General features: G+C 47.7%; 1 protein-coding gene across 1 annotated transcript in view; it reads left to right on the top strand.

The window, feature by feature from the left end:
- The first annotated feature begins 2395 nt into the window (after positions 1-2395).
- SLC7A5 (solute carrier family 7 member 5) overlaps positions 2396-19953 on the top strand; it is a 58212-nt gene continuing 40654 nt past the window's right edge. Inside the window, exons 1-2 of the mRNA XM_043526269.1 lie at positions 2396-2548; positions 2605-3279. Coding sequence (XP_043382204.1) covers positions 2691-3279 — 589 coding nt within the window. The 5' untranslated portion in view covers positions 2396-2548; positions 2605-2690. The remainder of the gene's footprint in view (positions 2549-2604; positions 3280-19953) is intronic.

The raw sequence follows: 19953 nt of genomic DNA, 5'->3' as shown, positions 1-19953 counted from the left end.
GAGCTGCTTGAGGTAAACGCTGCCTGGAGCCTGCACCCTTGACCCCTCCAGTGACCCAACCCCCTGCCCCAGGCCTGATTCCCCTCCCACCCTCCGAACCCCTCGGTCCCACCCTTCTGCACCCCAGAGCCCACAACCCCAGCCGGAGCCCTCCCACCCCCACCCCGGCCCCAGCCCAGAGCCCCCTCCAGCACGCTGAGCTCCTCATTTCTGCCCCCACCCCAGACCCTGCACCCCCAGTCGGAGCCATCATACCCTCCCGCACACGAACCCCAAATTTTCTGAGCATTTATAGCCCGCCATACAATTTCCATACCCAGATGTGGCCCTCGGGCCCAAAAGTTTGCCCACCCCTGCACTAGGTAGATCTATATTTCATTTAAAGGTGCAGGTCAATTCAGGTTTTGTTAAAAACAAATTTTTTACAAACAACATTAGTATGAATATCTTCACTCAATTGTTCAGAACAGTCCATTTTTATTAGAAATAATGTTTCTCTAGTGTTTGCAATCCAATTTTTGCAGCATCCTACTTCTGTATGAAAACTAGAAAGTGAAAATGTTTGTCTTCTATGCTTATGGTAACACATACATAAAATTGTCTATAAACAAAACTAATAATAGCAAATTTAATTTCATTGTCCAAGGATAATGAAGTGCAAAAATAAACAAACACCACAAATAGTGAAAAGTAAATTTGATTTTAAAGTTCTTTGTTTAATAATCTAAGGAAACGTTGGTCCAGATTTCTTCAACTTTTACTAAGATTTTCAAAAGTAATTATTCAATACCTCATTTTTTAAGTACCCAACTTGAAATAACCTGATTTTCAAAAGGTGATGTGCACCCTTTCACTGGAAATTGAGCCCATGCAAAGTGTTGCAGGTTGCATGTCCAAAAATCAAGGCACCCAAAATCAAGTCACCTTTGAAAATCTTTGCCCTTCTTTCAAAAAATAATTTGGTGTAACAGTTTTGTATACAGTCAGCAAGTTGGGTCTAACATGAACACTGTAATTTCACTGCAAATTGTGATAGATGCATATAAATTAAATGATTCCAGAAGTCTGGCTGGTGCAATGGTAATGTCTTTCTAATTTTTTTTCTATATGTGCATAAACAGAGATGTGGGTGAATGCTTGTTTAAATAATTTAAACTTTTTAAAATACTCATGTTTCAAAGACCACTAGATGGCACATTCTGATGACACAATATTTTGTTTCTTGTTCCCAATGGAGATAAACGCTCTAAGAAAATGACTGGGGAAACCATAACACAATGTGAGGGAGAGATCTTGCAAACATTTGTGCAGGTGAATAACTTGATATATGTGAGTTGTCCCAATAACGGAGTTACTCATCTGCACAAGTGTTAAGAGAGTCTGATGTTAAAAGTTGGAAGTTTTATTTAAAAATAAAAGTTAAATAGCCTCTCCAGGAAGATGTAGACTTTAGTGGTAGCTACACTTAGTATCTTACAAGCAAGCCCCTTGACACTGGTGCCAACACTTAAGCATGTAGAAAAGGAGTACTTGTGGCACCTTAGAGACTAACCAATGCATCCGATGAAGTGAGCTGTAGCTCAGGAAAGCTTATGCTCAAATAAATTGGTTAGTCTCTAAGGTGCCACAAGTCCTCCTTTTCTTTTTGCGAATACAGACTAACACGGCTGCTACTCTGAAACTTAAGCATGTGCGTAACAACACTCATGAGCAGAGGGATCTTCCAGTGGTTAGGGTACTGGGAAACCAAGGTTCAGTTCTGTGCTCTGCCACAGACGTCTTGTGTGACCTTGGACAAGCTACTTATCCTCTCTGAGGGTAGGTCTACACAGCCTGCAGCAGTGAACCTTGTGCTAGCCCTCTCAAAAGAGCTGTATAGACAGCTCCTTGAGGGGCTGAGGCTGGCTTTTGAGTTCTGAAGCCCACCCCCTCCTTTGCTTTGAAGCCTGAGCTCCAACCCAAGCTACACCTTCAAAGCCCCACTCTTTTCAGAGAGCTCGCAGAAGCCCCCCAGAGGCAAGTCTGTCCATCCAGGCTGTGGGTACCCTAAGGCGCTCTGTTCCCCATCTGTCAAACAGGGATCAGAGCACTGTCCCTGCCTCAGGGAGGGGGTGAGGAGAAATCCGGTCAAGGCTGGGAGTTGCTCAGAGGCTAGCGATGCGGCCAAATAAGCTAGTAGGACCGTGGCCCGAGTGGGCCCGGTGAGTAAAGCTACACCCCCCCCCCGCTTCCCCTGCAGGCCCCCCCCCCGGCCGTGCCGGGCGGGCGCGGTGCCCCGCAGGGTGGAAAACGCACGTGCTCCCGCCGTCCCCCGCCCCGCCCCCGGCCCTTCTCTCCTCCCCGCCGCGTGCGAGCCCGGCTCTTGCTTCCGCCTCCCGGCGCCTCGGGACGAGACAAAACGGTGCCGGCGGCGCGTGGGGCGGCCAGTCCCGGGTACCAGCAGCCGCCGGTCGCAGCGCGGCCCGGCCTCGTCTCCCCGGCTGCCCCAGCCCCGGCCTCGGCCTCCTGCATCGGCCCCGGCCGCGGGTCCGCCCCACGCGGTAGCGCGCTCCCCGCCAGACCGCCGCCGCCCCGGGTCCGGTGGCTGATCCGCGAGCCGGCGCCCTCCCCGCCTCGCCCGGGGACCCCAGCATCCTTCCGGCGCGCCGCCCCCGGGGGGCCCCGGCAGCCAGCGCGCCGCGTCCCCGGCCATGTCGGGCAGCGGCGGGGTGAAGAAGCGGGGCTCGGCCGCCTCGGCGCAGGAGGAGGAGCGGCAGGCGCTGGCGAAGATGCAGGCGCCGGCGGGGCCCGGCGGCGGGGCCCATGAGAACGGCTGCCCCGGGGCGCGGGGCCCGGGCGGGGAGCTGGGCGCCCCGGGCGGCGGGGACGGCGTGGCGCTGCAGCGCTCCATCACCCTGCTCAACGGCGTGGCCATCATCATCGGCACCATCATCGGCTCGGGCATCTTCGTCACCCCCACCGGGGTGCTGAAGGAGGCCGGCTCGCCGGGGCTGTCGCTGGTGGTGTGGGCCGTCTGCGGGCTCTTCTCCATCGTGGGCGCCCTGTGCTACGCCGAGCTGGGCACCACCATCTCCAAGTCCGGGGGAGACTACGCCTACATGCTGGAGGTGTACGGCTCCCTGCCCGCCTTCCTCAAGCTCTGGATCGAGCTGCTCATCATCCGGCCTTCCTCCCAGTACATCGTGGCCCTGGTCTTCGCCACCTACCTGCTCAAGCCCCTCTTCCCCAGCTGCCCGGTGCCTGACCAAGGGGCCAAGCTGGTGGCCTGTCTCTGCATCCGTGAGTATCCGCAGCGCTCCGGCCCGCTCGGTCGCCTCTGGCTGCAGATGCCCCCTCTAGAGCCGCCCCGAAGCTGCCCCCGTCCGCTAGCTGCCCTTGTGTTCTGTGGCCCCATCTGGCTCCTCTCTCTGGCTAGCTCCCGGTCTGTTGCCCCGAGCTCTGGTACTCGCCCATGTGGCTTCACTACACTTAACTGGGTCTTCTCTTGCATCTCATTGCTCCCTGGGGGACAAATTCATCCCAGCGCTCACTTGTGCTGTCTTCTCTTTTGGCACCCTGGCCACCTGCCCTGTGTTCTCTGTTTTGTGGAGAGACGCCAACCCCCAGTCTGGTTTGAGCAGCAGGCTCTAATCAAGATGCTCAAACGGAAAAAGCCACCGCACAGAGCCCTTGGCGTCCCCCTTTCTGAAATGACTTCCAGAAATGGCCTTGGAGTGCAGCATGTAACAGGTGCAATGCACATCCCGTCTGTGCCTAGGGGTAAGAAGTTTTTGGTCTCATCTAGGAGCGTTGTGAGGATAAAATCCATTCATTATGGCAAGGCACTTGTATGCCCTGGGCAATAGAGTGATTTAAGCACTGAGATACTCTGTGCCAGGAGGGCTGTCAGTTGGGTGCAGCTGAACTGGTGCTGAAAGTGGTTTCGTGGCAGATGTAGCCAAGAGCAAACTGTTTTCAGCACTATTTCTGAAAGAGTGGTTAAACTCCTCCTCCTCCCAGTAGACCTCCCTCAGCTGCACCTGACGCTGTCACAGGATGCTTTTTCCTCAGGTAGACAAGGCACATCGTGGTAAGGGTGATATCTAACATTGCCCTGCTAAATCTAGGGCCAGTGCTATGCACATTAAAAGCCTAAAGTTTACCCTACTGCTGAAATCTAGACCATTTCCTTCCCCCTCCGCTATCTTGAAGTCTGCAGCTTTGCCAAAATCTAGGAACACTAATCTTTGCTCCATTAAATGGGATGTTAACCTGACTTCCATACCTCTGAACTTAGGGCCAATTTCCTCCTTGGTTCCATTGCCACTTGATCTGAGTTTGACCCTCTAGTTCACTTCTAGATCCTCTCCTAATAGTAAGAGGAATTTTGGGGTTTATTTTGGAGTAGGTTTTTCTTGCATGTGGGTTTTTTAGGTCTAATAATAGTACCTAGTTCTTATATGCAAAAAGAAAAGGAGTACTTGTGGCACCTTAGACTAACAAATTTATTTGAGCTTAAGCTTTCGTGCATCCAATGAAGTGAGCTGTAGCTCGCGAAAGCTTATGCTCAGATAAATTTGTTAGTCTCTAAGGTGCCACAAGTACTCCTTTTCTTTTTGCAAATACAGACTAACACGGCTGCCACTCTGAAACTAGTTCTTATATGGTGCTTTTCGTCTCTAGTTCTCAAAGCACTTTACAAACGAAGGTGGGTGACTGACTTTACAATTGGGTTACCTGTGTGTGTGTGTTTTTTGTTTTTTTTTTAAGGGTTTTGGAGAGGATTCTAGTTATTTGGGGTTTCTAAAGGGCCCATGTTTCTTCTAGACTCCTGTACCATTTGAGGATCGCTGGCCATTGAAAGGTGCAGCAGTTGGGCATTATGGGAGGGGACAGTCTCTATGAATTCATTCATGCACAAGCTGCCTTGTTGCTTCACAAGCACCTTGCAAAACTGGCTTGGCTGGCAAGCCAGACTGTAGATTGCGCATGTCAGTTTTTCACGTTGTCTGGACAACGTTTGATGTTTCTGAGCTGGTGGCTAAATTGTTAAGAGTGTCAAGGTTAGTGGAAGCCTTGGCCACATGCATCCCCTGTCTAATTTTGTAATAAACTAGATTGAAGTATGTACGTCATGGGCAATATAGGTAAAGCGTCTCCTCCTTGAGAATGAGAAGCCTCAGACAACAGTTCTGTTGATTTCCTCAAACTTGCATCAGGCCTCTTTTGCACTGGTGGCCTTGATGTCAATATGCAATCTGTTTTATGCTGCAAATGATACATACCACCGAGAGTGTGTATATGTTGTGTTCAAATTATTTGCTTGCCACAAAATGACAAGCTTTAGAGTAACGTAAATACAGATTCCTTGATTACTTGTGCTGAATCACTGCAGTGCAGGGCTGAGAGTTGAGTGCTGAACGTGTACAGGGTTTGTTTTTTGGGAGTTTATAATTTCATTTTGGGGGGGTTATTTTTAGCAATTTTTGATTTTTATATAGCTGTCCCAAAAGCTGAGGTTTTTCCGAGGCTTTCTCTTTATATATACTGTAATGCAGGGATCTCAAACTGGAATCACCAGGAGGGCCACATGAGGACTAGTACATTGGCCCGAGGGCTGCATCACTGACACCCTCTGCCCCCGGCCCCACTCCCACTCTACTCCACCCCTTTTCTGCCCCCTTCCAACCCCTTCCCCAAAGTCCCCACCCCAACTCTGCCCCCTCCCTGCCCCTATTCCAACCCCTTCTCCAGATCCCTGCGCCACCTCTTCTCTGCCTCCTCCCCTGAGCACAAGGCTCCCTACTCCTCCCCCCCCCCACACCCTGGAAAGCACTAAGCCCCTGGAGGTAGGCAGAGGAGCGGGGACATGGCACGGGGACATGGCACGCTGGGGGGAGCGGGGGGAGGGCGAGCTTGGCAGGCTGCAGGAAATAACCCCGAGGGCCGCATGTTTGAGACCCCTGCTGTAATGAGTAATCTTTGTAATGTTCCATAGTGTGCCAAACAGTACCATGTTAAAGTGCACTAGGGAAAGTTTAACGCACACCAGCGGAGTCTGCATGGCTAATTAATGGGCATCACGTTGGCGTGCTTTTGATTCATAGATTCCAGAGCCAGAAGGGACCACTGTGGTCTCTCATCTGACCTCCTTTGTAGCACAGATCATAGAGCTTTCCCAAAATAATTTCTAGAGCAGATCTTTTAGAAAAACATCTGATCTTGATTTAGAAATCACACCCCCATAGTCCACATTACAGCTCCGTGTAGACTAGCCCTTAGATACTACTAGCCGTGACCGGTGTTTTTCTGGTGTTTATTGGGTAAACACGGATTTTGTGGGGATTTTTTTTTTAATCGGGGGGGGGGATCGTCGTGTTTATTGTTTAAAATCTAAAATCAGAAGCTCTACTCGGGTAGTAATACTGCTTAACATTTCTCATCTTCAAAGCCCTGTATATTAATTAGATCTCCCAGCACCCTGTGATCTAAGGTAACGATCCCCATTTTACAGATTGGGAAACAGACGCAAGGAGTGACATGCCCAAGGCTGCAACCTGTGTTCAGTGACAGAGCAGGGCTGATAACATAGGCTCACCTGACTCCCAATCCTCTAGCCCAGTAGTTCTCAACCTTTCCAGATTACTGTATCCCTTTCAGGAGTCTGATTTGTCTTGCGTACTCATAACACAAGAACTAGGGGGTCACCAAATGAAATGAATAGGCAGCAGGTTTAAAACAAACAAAAGGAAGTATTTTTTTCCCACACAACGCAGTCAACCTGTGGAATCCCTTGCCAGAGGATGTTGTGAAGGCCAAGACTATAACAGGGTTCAAAAAAGAACTAGCTAAATTCATGGAGGATAGGTCCATCAATGGCTATTAGCCAGGATGGGCAGGGATGGTGTCTCTAGCCTCTGTTTGCCAGAAGCTGGGAATGGGTGACGGGATGGATCAGCTGATGATTACTTGTTCTGTTCATTCCCTCTGGGGCACCTGGCATTGGCCACAGTTGGAAGACAGGATACTGAGCTAGTTGGACCTTTGGTCTGACCCAGTATAGCTGTTCTTACATACTCCAAGTTTCACCTCACGTGAGAACTACTTGCTTACAAAATCAGACATAAAAATACGCAAGTGTCACGGCACACTGTTACTGAAAAATTGCTGACTTTCTCATTTTTACCATATAATTATAAAATAAATCAATTGGAATATAAATATTGTACATACGTTTCAGTGTATAGTATGTAGAGCAATATAAACAAATCACTGTATGAAAGTTTAGGTTGTACTGACTTCACTACTGCTTTTTATGTAGGCTGTTGTAAATATCTAGATGAGTTGATGTACTCCCTGGAAGACCTCTGCATACCCCTTTTTGGGACCCACTGCTCTAGCCTGCTTTGCTTCTCTGATGGGTAATATTAATGTGTTCGAACTGTTCTTACACAGTCATTAGAACTAATGGTTTCCCTGGAGCACAGTTTGGTCTTGTACATCTAGTACGAAATGCCATGGGAAAGAACTTGCTAGTTTTACAGATCTGCGTCATTTCCATGTGTTCTTCGTTAATCTTTATTTTCCCCTTAGGGTACTGTTCTGTTTATACTTTGGGTTAAATCCTTGCATATGTCTTTTTTTTCCTTTAAAAGATTACTTTGTTATCCAACGCATCTAGTAGTGAACTTTTCTCTCCTGCTAGTTTCTACACCTTTGATTTCTGGAATTGCTTGGTTGCTGTCAAGGTGCCAAAACCTGTAGGTATAACAGAAGGTGGGTTTTATAATTTTGGTCTGAGGAATTAACAAGTGAGAGCTACTGTGTGATTTCCTAACAAGCCAGTTTGTTAAATGTTTGCATTGAGAGCTCGGTGTTGCAGTGAGATTTTTTTCAAGAGTTCAGGATATGAGAAATTTGGTCTTCGGACATACATGTTGGAGACGTTAACAAATAGGTTGTCTTGGGAAGTAAGATAGGCATCCAGGTGCTTGTTCTGAAGTGGTAATGTCTTGCTGTGGAGCTGAAGCCTATTCACTGGTCTTGAACTGCGTTGGCTTCAAAGACCTTAAACTCATTTTTCATAAAGGTTGCCTTTCAACAGGCAGTGAAATTGGCCTTTCACACACTTGTGGCTGGAGGACCTTGATATACTGGTTCTGAACCCCCAGAATCTCCCCAATCCGAATGTTAGTGGTGGTGAGTAAGGAGGCAGGTAAAACTATGCTTGAAGGGGAGATGACTCAAGGAACAGTTTTAAATTGGGAGTTGGGTGTGTTACTGTCAAGACACTAAACATGCTGTGTAAGGTAGTCACTTTACATATAACTTCGCTCTAAACAGAAGAACCCTTGTGTCCCCTACAAACTCCATTCCCAGTTTATATGGCCTGCCGCATATGCTTTATATACGGCTGGTTGTGTAAAACAACCTTTTAACTTCCACTTAAACTATTTTCAACAAAATACTTGAAATCACAATTTTCTGTTCCGCTTCTCTTTTGCTGCTGCTGCTTTTATACAGACTTTTGTTTTATTCTTGACCTTGAATGTCAAAACAGTGACTGTTTCTTTGGCTTTTAAATTATTTTGTCACTCATTAATTGCCTATGTTCATCTCCTGCTAATAATCCAATGACAAACTCTGCCGCTGCCAAAACTGTAGCAGTCATCATCTGGTATGTAGACTTTTCAGACTCCCTTTCCTCCCCCTGCAAATAACACAGCAGGTATCCCTCATGCAAGCACATCACTGCAAGTTAAATGATCAATTACTTTTCATCTGTCTTTTTTCTGTCTAAGAGAGTCTAATAGTTGAAGAATTTGCAGCAGTCCGTGCAGAGCTGCACTGCGTGGGATGACGCGTGGAGTAGATGAGAGGTATGGACATTACTAGCGGCTCTCCTCACAGATGGGCTTAAGAATGAGCATTCTATTAAAAACCCTGATTCAGCAAAAGATTTAAACACCCTGTTAGCTTTAAGTGCTATGCTGAGTCATGGTCCAGGCCTATAAGAAGGTGAATATTCAATAGCAGCATTTCAGCTGAAAACTATACTCGCTGTGGAACAGGTGTGTTTATATCATGCAAGCATGATGCTTCGTTAACTTCACTGTAAACAGCAGACCAAATAACCATCTGCTGGATTGCAAATTCATTTGGTATTTGCAGTCAGTGGACAGGCACAAAATAAATATTCTGCTGGTCCGTCTTGGGTGGGTTTATTCTGCACCACTGATGTTCAGAATTAACCTGCCCCTGCAAGGATGGCTTGATGCTTTGAAGAGTAATATTAGCTCCTGACAGCAACAGAGCTGAGACTAGACAGGGCTAGGTACAAAAATGGGAAGAGAGGGAGGACCCAGGTAGCACAGCTTGCACTTGTTGGCACCTTTGTGACTTGGTTTCCACAAAAATATCCCATTACATTTTATTGCATTTAAATACTCTGTATTTTCTGCGGAGTCCTTCAGGGTTTTGATTTCTAAACTTCTCATGAATTGGAATGACTTTTCCAGAGAAACCCACCAGGATCCCTCTCAGCGACTTTAACTGCGGGATTTCAGACATTCCAAGAGTCCCATGGTCAAAATGAGCGTAATGAAGCAGGCTGTTGCCAGCTAGCATAGGGAGCTGATTCCTGGCTCTTTGCAAGGCAAGCTAAGTAGCATGATTCAGGCCGAAACCTGTTTGGAATTTTTCATAAAGTCCACAACCTTGAATTTGTTGCTTGATGCTACAGTGCAGCCACCTTCCCAAAGATTGCTGCTGAAAATGAGAAATTGGAGAATGCATCAGAAGTAGCCCAATCTTGAAGATAAAGGTGGTTTTGTAGCTATGGAAATAAAACTGGTGCTTTTAAGAATGGGGTCAGAATGAGGGAAGCATTCAGTTTGAGTAAAAATTTATGAAATCCTGAAGTTTCTCATTTGGTCTAGTTATTGTTTCTTGTCTCCCATCCCTCTTCTATCCAAACTTCACCTGGCTGAATTTCCAAACCTGTCCAAAAATTCTCGTGCCATGAATGTACACATCGATACAAATCAAAAAGGCATATGAGTGATATTTTTGTCTGAAATTGCAAAATGCTTATCTGCATCCAAAGCAGCTATCTTGAATTCCTCATGGCAATAGTGAAAATTGCATGCCAGATAAAACATAATTTTTTTTTGGCACATCTGATGCTTCACTCACCTACTTGACGTTTGTTGAGGATCAGGAAGCTAATCCCAACAGAGCACTTTGTACATATAAAACCCTATTAACAATGCTAAGTTGTATGATCTACCACTTAAACTTTCCAAAAAATTATTCATCTTTTAACTGAAATCAGATCTGCTTTTTTCAAGTTATGTGAGTGTGGAGGAATTTTTTCCCCCACCCTACCCTTTATGGGTCAGACTCCGCTTTAAGGATGGCCACCTCTTAATCACCTACCACCACCCACTGGAAAAACAAACAAACGTGATTCTCTAACCAATGAGCCAAACTAGTTGGCAACTGCAGTGATCCTTTTACAAGGATCAATCAGCTCTAATATTATGCTTCTGTGATACTATATTGCTTTTGTTCTGTTCCTAGATGTTATGGCGATAGACATTTGTAAATGCACCTAAGATCAAATCGTCAGTTCTGCGAGTTTTGTTGTGTATATACTGTAGAACTCTTGATCACTTTTTTTCTCTTCGGCAGCACATGAGCACTTGCTGTGCTGGTTTGCCCAGCTCAGAAGAGGCTGGAAATATTTTCTTCTTCTTTTCACATAATTATGAAATCCGTGAGTGTCCTGAGAAATTATCAGCAGATATTTTCAGTTACACAGGGAATGTGTGTAATACCTTCTTGAATAGTGAGTGAGCACTTGCAGCATGCAGATTGGAAGGCAGCTGTCAGAGTTACTCTGTCCTCTGTTTTAGGATCCATCTCTTGTCAGTGCTGTTAAGTAGTGTGTATTTAAATATGAAGGTGTGACCTCTTTCCAATGTCTGAAGAGATGGAAAGAACGCTTTCAGGAGCTTCTTAACTGCCCCATCAGAGCTGCAGATCCGCAGCGCCAGGAGGATCCAGTCACCGCCCCTCAGTGTAATTCAGAGGATGTTACGGTTGAGGAAGTTTGATGTGCAGCCTGTAAGATCAAGAATGCCCACGCTGCTGGTATTTGTGGCGTAGCTGCTGAGTTGATGAAGCATGGTGAGGATTCTGTCTTGGAAAGCTGACCCATATTATCAACAAAATATGGATTCATGAGAAACTACCGGTGACTGGTGCTGTGGGATTATTCTCCCGTTTTGGAAAGGGAAGGGTGATGCCCTGGTGTGTTCCAGTCACCACAGCATCACTTTGCTTTCCATTCCAAGCAAACTTCATGCTGGATCTTCATGAGCATGTTAAGCCCGCCATAACGAATCTACACTGTCTACAGCAAGCCGGGTTTCTGCCCAGTCAATCAATCACAGAGCAGATTTTTACTATTAGATAAATTACTGGAAAAAGCCAAAGAGTTTTGGCACAGGAAGGATGAGGGGTGTATAGGCGTTACTGATTTACAAACTGCATTTGACTCTGATCATCGTTCCCTTTGGTTCTGCTTGCAAGCTGCTAGTGTGCCTGGAAAGGTCCTCTACCTTCTTGTAGAAATGCGCCACTGATGTGAGAGCTGTGTCCGCTTACATACTAAGATGTCCAGTTGGTTGGAGTAAAACAGCATGTTGCCTTTTTCTTTTTAAAGAAAAGCTGCATTTCTGTTTCGTTTAAATGCCTTGTCCTTTCCCCCTCCACCTCAGTTTTGTGTCTAAACCAAAAATTTGAATCTTTCTGGTTTTAGGATGTATGTCTGTTGCCATTGCATTGATTGTGACATCACAGATCTGGTCCTGTGAATTCACAGAAGGAGGAGCAATTGGATGAGAGACAGAGGCCTGTTTTTGAACAGCACAGTGTTGAACAAGGAGGTTAAATGGTAAAGCACAGCCAGTGATCCATTTCTGATTCGAGTGCATCATCTCTGAACTGAAGTATCTGAAAGTTGCTCTTTCCAGTGTACTGTTCACTCGGTATTTGTCAATAATTTCCATAGGTTACCCCTGTGTGAATCTCCAGGAATCCATTTCTATTTAAACACCAGTCTGTTGGGACTCTGTTTCCATGGAAGCCATGTCAGTGCCATCTAGGGTGTAAAAACAGAACAAATTCCCTTTATTTACAATTAATGGAGGGGGTAAGAAAAATTAAACTGCATGAAGCCCGCTGTTGATAGAATCACTTAACAGGGATTTTTTATTTTTTTTTTTTATTATTTTTTATTTTTTTTAAACAAGCACCAGTGCCCCACTGGCTGTAGTGCATGCAGAGCTGACCAGGTGGAAGAATAGATCTATTAAATGACAACACTTTTTTCACCTCACACTAAAACTCTTCACAGAGCAACAGACTGCTCTCCAGGAAATGAATCCAAGTGAGGACTTACTAGTGTCCATGTTTACCGGACCGGGGTTTGACTTAGAGAGCAGGTTTCCCAATGTTTACAAAAAATGATGATCTGTATGAAACCATCTCCATTTGGCACTTTCACCTCACCCTAGGTTTGCCCTTGATGCCTGTGATTCCAATCTGGCCAGGTTCCCTCTGTGAATTTAAAGTGCTTGTGTCTGGGCAGCAACATAAGGAGCAGTCAGCATTTATTAGGGAGCATGCTTTCCCTTTTCCCTTTGTCCTCTTTAGCTAGCTCCAGGAATTCAATCCTATCAAATCTCTTACCTCCCCATGCAAGATTTAGCTTTGCTGAAGGCAGACTTTCTCATCTGTGACTAAGCAAGAGTCTTTGTTCCTGATTGGGAAAGTGGGGTGTCTCTATCTCTCCTAACTGTGTGAGTTCTGGTCAAAGGTGCTGGCTTGCCTGCCCGAGAGACGGACTTTCCCTGCCTAAAGAAGGGTAAGAGGACAATCGTTGCCAACTCTCTTACATAAGAATGGCCACATGGGATCAGACCAATGGTCCATCTAGCCCAGAATCCTGTCTTCTGACAGTTGCCAGTGCCAGGTGCTTCAGAGGGAATGAACAGAACAGGGAAATTATTGAGTGATCCATGCCCGCCAGTCAGTCCAATAAAAGATATTACATCACCCACCTTGTCTCTCCAGTCCCAGCTTCTGAGACCCAGGAGTTCAGAGACCAGCAGACTGTGAGGTTGCATCCCTGAGCATCTTGGCTAATAGCCACTGATGGACCTATTCTGCATGAACTTATCTAATATACTTTTGGCCTTCATGATATCATAGAATATCAGGGTTGGAAGGGACCTTAGGAGGTCATCTAGTCCAACCCCCTGCTCAGAGCAGGACCAATCCCCAACTAAATCATCCCAGCCAGGGCTTTGTCAAGCTTGACCTTAAAAACCTCAAAGGAAGGAGATTCCACCATCCCCTAGGGAACCCATTCCAGTGCTTCACCACCATCCTTGTGAAAAAGTTTTTCCTAATATCCAACCTAAACCTCCCCCACTGCAACTTGAGACCATTACTCCTTGTCCTGTCATCTGCTACCACTGAGAACAGTCTAGATCCATCCTCTTTGGAACCCCCTTTCAGGTAGTTGAAAGCAGCTATCAAATCCCCCCTCACTCTTCTCTTCCGCAGACTAAACAATCCCAGTTCCCTCAGCCTCTCCTCATAACTCATGTGTTCCAGTCTGCTAATCATTTTTGTTGCCCTCCGTTGGACGTTTTCCAATTTTTCCACATCCCTTCTTGTCGTGTGGGGCCCAAAACTGGACACAGTACTCCAGATGAGGCTTCACCAATGTCGAATAGAGGGGAAGGATCACATTCCTCGATCTGCTGGCAATGCCCCTACTTATACAGCTCAAAATGCCATTGGCCTTCTTGGCAACAAGGGCACACTGTTGACTCATATCCAGCTTCTCAACCACTGTAACCCTTAGGTCCTTTTCTGCAGAACTGCTGCTGAGCCATTCGGTCCCTAGTCTGTAGCGGTGCATGGGATTCTTCTGTCCTAAGTGCAGGACTCTGCATTTGTCCTTGTTGAACCTTATCAGATTTCTTTTGGCCCAGTCCTCTAATTTGTCTAGGGCCCTCTGTATTTTATACCTACCCTCCAACGTATCTACCTCTCCTCCCAGTTTAGTGTCATCTGCGAACTTGCTGAGGGTGCAATCCACACCATCCTCCAGATCATTTATGAAGATATTGAACAAAACCGGCCCGAGGACCGACCCTTGGGGCACTCTACTTGATACCGGCTGCCAACTAGACATGGAGCCATTGATCACTACCCGTTGAGCCCGACAATCTAGCCAACTTTCTATCCACCTTAGAGTCCATTCATCCAGCCCATACTTCTTTAACTTGCTGGCAAGAATGCTGTGGGAGACCGTGTCAAAAGCTTTGCTAAAGTCAAGGAACAACATGTCCACCGCTTTCCCCTCATCCACAGAGCCAGTTATCTTGTCATAGAAGGCAATTAGATTAGTCAGGCATGACTTGTGTGACGAAGTGGGACTGCTCTCAGTGTCTCCTCTGAACAGTGCGGGGGCACCCCAGCCTCCCCCACGCAGCTCCCAAGCATCCAGGCTGTGGGGCAAGGGTGCACGACCACCGCAGCACCCCAGAGGGCAGGCGCGTGCAGGGGCCCGGACACAGAGAATGGCCAGCACCCTGCCCCCTGGCAACTGACGGCCCGGCCCTCCGCCCCCCGCAAGGCGAGAGCCAAAGGGCCGGAGAACAAAGGAACCAGGCGACCGCCCGGGAAAGGGACAAAGCCCAGAGGAGGGGGGGCCGGAGAGAGTCAGCCCGGGGCTGGCTGGAGACATGGAGCAAAGTGCAGACGTGGCCGTCCGGCTCACCGCCCCCCAAAATGGACCCAGCCAAGGGGCCCCACCCACCGCACCCGCAAGCTCCGCTCCAGACCATGGTCCCGTCGTCCAACAAACCTCTGCTCCACTGGCCGGCTGAGAGCCATGCCTGACCACAAAGCTGGGGCGCAGGACCCCCCAGCCTCCCCAGGAGCCCCGCCCGAGCGGACTCGCTGTGGGAAGCACAGGGAGGGGCAGAGGATGCTGAATGCTCCAAGGTCAGACCCAGGAAGGTGGAAGCTGTGTGAGCTCAGGCGGGGTCTCGGGGAAGCCAGAGGGTCCTGCACCCCAACCCCGCAGCCAGACGTGACTCTCAGCCAGCCAGCAAAACAGAGGTCCACCAGATGACAGGAACATGGTCCAAAACAGAGCCCGCAGATGCAGAGAACCGGACCCCCTAGCTGGGTCCACCCTGGGGGGGCCGGGAGCCAGATAACCACGCCTGCCCCCCACCCCACATCTCCAGCCAGCCCCAAACTGAAACTCCCCCCAGCCCCCCCCGGGCCCCATCCCCCCCCGGGCCAGGAGGTCACCCGACTCCCCCGCTCTCCAACCCTCCAGCTCCCACCCCGCCGGGGGGAAGGGCCAGGCCACCAGCCGCCAGGAAACAGGGCGTCGGCCACCCCCTGCGTCCAAACCCCCGCACACACCCGCCCTCCAGGGCTCCGCAACGATCACACACCGCCACCCCACCACCAAGACACCCAAGAACTGCACAGGGGAAACCGATATCATCTGGCAACAAGTTCACAGCTGATTGTGTGTTGTGTGAAGAAGTACTTAATTTTGTTTGTTGTAAGCCTGCTGCCTATTAATTTCATTGGGGTAACTCCTGGTTCTTGTGTGATGTGAAGGGGTCAATAATGGTTCCCTGCTCACTTTCTGCACACATCCTGTTGCTGCTTCATCGTCTCTGTTCTAAGATGAACAGTCCCAGTCTTTTTAATCTCTCCTCGTGCCCAACCTGTCCCACGCCCCTCATTATTTTTGTTGCCCGTCTCTTACCTTTTCCAATCCTCACACAGCTTTTTTGAGATGAGGTGACCAGAACTACATGCAGTATTCAAGATGTGAGCGTACCATGGATTTATATGGTGGCGTTATGATATTTTCCATTAGCTATCCTAATGGTTCCGAACATTAACTTTTTTTGACGGCCGCTGCACATTGAGCAGATGTTTTCAGAGAACTGTCCACAATGACGCCAAGATCTTTCTTGCGTGGTAACAGCTCATTTGGTCCCCATCATGTTATATGTATAGTTTGGATTATTTTTTCCAGTGTGCATTGCTTTGCACTTACCAACACTGAATTTCATCTGGACATTTTGTTGTCCAGTTTTGTAATTCTTCAGTCAGCTTTGGACTTAATGAGCTTGAGTAATTATCGTCTGCAAACTTTGCCACCTCACTGTTTCCAGATCACTTGTGTATATGTTGACAGCACAAGTCCTACTATAGATCCTTGGGGGACTGCATTATTTACCTCTTTCCATTGTGAAAACTGACCATTCCTACCCTTTGTCCCCTATCTTTTAATCGGTTACTGATCCATGAGAGGACCTTCCCTCTTATCCCATCACTGCATAGTTTGCTTCAGAGTCTTTGGTGAGGGACCTTATCAAAGGCTTTCTGAAAGTCCAAGTACTGATTGTATCATCCTTGTCCAGGTGTTAGTTGACACCCTCAATGAATTCTAATAGATGGGTGAGGCATGATTTCCCTTTACAAAAGCTATGTTGACTCTTCCAAGTGTATCATTCATCTGTGTGTCTGATAATTCTGTTCTTTACTGTAGTTTCAACCAATTTGCTTGGCACTGAAGTTAGGCTTACCCCCCTATAACTGCCAGGATCACCTCTGGAGCCTTTTTAAAAAATCAGCATTACATTAGCTACCCTCCAGTCACCTGGTACAGCGTAGGTATGTCTTCTACTTTCCTATCCTGAGCTAGCTTGCAGATTTCGGCTCTTTCTTTATTCACGTTTCTTCTTACGACCCCCTCTGATGGGGTATACTGGGCCGGAAGGGGTTAGAAGACGGTACTGGGTCCAGGTACCTCCAGCGTGCTCTGACTGAGGGATTAAAAGGAGTTAGGAAGCTCGGGCAAAGTGTAGAGGACAGGCTGCAGCAGAGAGGAATCCTTCTCAGGAAGCCAGACAGATGGTTGAGCCTGAGGGGTCTACAGGGCAGATAAGGCCTACAGGTAGTGTCTTCTCCACCCACTACCCCCTCTGAGAACTCCTAGATCCAACAGGGCCCTGGGCTGGGACACAGGAAAGGGAGGGCCCAGGTTTCCCTATTATAGCTCCTTAAGGGCCTAGACCTAGATGTGGTTAGAATGCTGAAGATCCCTAGCTTAAGGTCAGGAACATGTACCTTTACCGTCCTAACAGTTGGGTACGGGGCTGGAGGGTGGGTGTGCTCCCAGCCCGCCAATCTCCGTATCACACCTCCCATCAAGAAATTATACCACCTTGCTGTGTGCTAGCCCTCACTTGAGTAATCTTATATTGGAGTTACCCCTGTCCTTCAGCTCCTGTTCTCCCCATTCTTTTCCTGCTGTCTGCTTTCATCGCTAGTCTTGTCTCGTCTTACACCAACCTCCTGTCATGCTCCTACCCCTAGCAGCATAGGGTTAGACCCTACAAACAGTTCGGTTGTGCTGGAGGTGCTACCAGAAACAGACACTGGAGACTAGCGGGGCTTACATTACTGTATAACCACACTACTAATATCGGAGGTCAGAGAGTAGCTGCTCTTGTGTCTACGAGAGGGCTCAGCAGGGTGATGCATCATGTCGCCATGGGGATTAAACTTCATGTGGTGGGTCGCTATGTACCTAGGCCTGAGACGAGCCCTGCAGGGGACAGCAGGTTGTTCTACCTTCAGTGGGTGGTTCTGCGACTGAGTGCTCTGTGGTTCAAACCACGTCATGCCCTGTGTTTAACAGGGTAATGTCCTCCCCTGTTTGTCCCAAATGGAGTGGGGTAACGTAACCTCCCTTTCCACGTAGCAACTGTTTTCCTCCTGGCTTACAGCATGGCACTTTCCAGGCTGTGTTCTCTCTTTTAAGTGTCAGGTCCCATTTCATTCCCAGGTTGTTTCCTGTTGGCTGCTTCATTCTTCATCTCCTGGTTCAACTCGTCTGATCTCTCCTACGTATTTTGGAACATGGGTGCATCATCCCTTCCAGTAAAGCGGTTTTGGCCTCAATCAACACTTGGGAACAGCAGGAGGAATAGCCTACGCTGTAGGATGGGGCTGTGTGTAAACAGGTTGGAACTGTTTCAGGAGCAGTTGTAGCAAAGGATGAATATAAGCACCAGATGAGTATGACCAAGTGTGGCTTTCCAATTAATGCTCAGTACTAAAAGCACATTTCCAACGTGAATCCTTGCAACACCTTTGCATAGTGTTCCAGATGGGGGAGCTAAGGTAGAGAGGCTGTGATTTGCCCTAATTCACCGTCACATAAAGCCAGAGTTGGCCCTTTCCTCCCCAAGGAGACAGTATGGTACCCCTGCCTGACCTGACAGATGTGTACATCTTGTTCCTGTGGTCCTGGATGGGTGAGGGGGACGGAACAGGACGTTACTTTCTGTAGCTCTAAAATGGGGATATTTGGCCGCCTCTCATGGAAGTGTAGGATTCATTTAATTTACATCTTCAAAGCAATGTATGGCTCCTGAGCACAGTGTAAATGTAGGGTATTATGGTAACCACCACAGTCCAAAAACTGAGACTCATACAGCTAATGAAATGTGAGGAGGAAAGAAGTAGCTGGGGGGGCTTTCTTCCTATAGCTCAGGGGTTCTCACACTGGGGGTCAGGACCTCTCAAGGGGTTATGAGGCTATTACATGGGAGGGGGTCGTGAACTGTCAGCCTCCACCCCAAACCCTGCTTTGCCTCCAGCATTTACAATGGTGTTAAATATTTAAAAACGTGCTTTTAATTTCTAAAGGGAGTCGCACTCGGAGGCTTGCTATGTGAAAGTGGTCACCAGTAAAAAAAAAAATTTGAGAACCACTGCTACAGCTCCATACTGGGTTACCTATATAGTAAACCAGATAGTCATCATTTCTGGAGTTCAGCAGTGACTGGTGCACTCAGTGTCTAGTCTCTGTAAACTGTACGAGTCAGAGCAGGCCGGTGAGAATCTGGACTTTCTTTTCCCGCTCTCAGCTCTCCCATTGAGTCACTGTGTAACTGTGTCACATCTGTTTTACATGCAGTTACAATATTTACATGCTGGCCCAGGGTCTGGAGATTTTATTCACGTTTAAAAGAGCATTGATTTCCTGACACGAAAGGTGGGCATTAGTGCTCTATGCTTCACGTGCACATATTTAGGAAACCCCATTCCCTTACAGCACCTGTTCTGTGATGGCACATGATCAAATCAGAGCCACACACACACACACACACTCCCCCCCGCCCCCCATTCCTATGTACAGGGTTAGTATAACAGCCAAAGAAGGCTCTTGGTTTGCTGTTTGCTTGTTAGTGTTTTTGGCTTTTTTTAACAGTATTCCCTTGTCCTAACTGCTCTGGCTTTCTGTCCCAGATCCAGTATCCATAGGTCACTAGAATTTACTATGAATTTTCTTGGGTGTGATTCCTTCACTCTCCTGCATTCCTAAGGTGTTGTGTGGCACTGTAGCTGCCTGGTGTTTCTGATGCAATTGCCCTCGTTTGCCTGCAAGCCAGTATAAGTAATGTCATGTTTGCTTTGGGCAGACCACACCTCTGCAGGTTGGACGGACGGACAGATTCTCTGCTCTACAAACACCCAGAGCCTGTGTCCATATGGGCTCTCCTGTGCTGGCTGAGCACAGTAATACTCTTTTTAGGCCCTTTTTGAAGGGATTTATTCATGGTGCTGTCAGCTGGTGATCCTGTTTAAAATAAAATCCCTTTGGACTCTGTTTAAAGGAATTTGTTAATAAAAGCTAGTTCCCAGTGGTGGTCAGTTCTAAGTGCTTCAGGGGGCGGGGGAGGCCCATCACTATAGTATCGCACACATGAATGAATTTGTCCTCAGTCTCTCATGTGAGGTAAGAAAGTGTTATCCCCATTGTACAGCTGGATAACTGAGGCACAG

Source organism: Chelonia mydas, chromosome 12, assembly GCF_015237465.2.
Source record: "Chelonia mydas isolate rCheMyd1 chromosome 12, rCheMyd1.pri.v2, whole genome shotgun sequence".
Taxonomy (NCBI): Eukaryota; Metazoa; Chordata; order Testudines; family Cheloniidae; genus Chelonia; species Chelonia mydas.
This window is presented reverse-complemented; position numbering and strand designations above follow the sequence as displayed.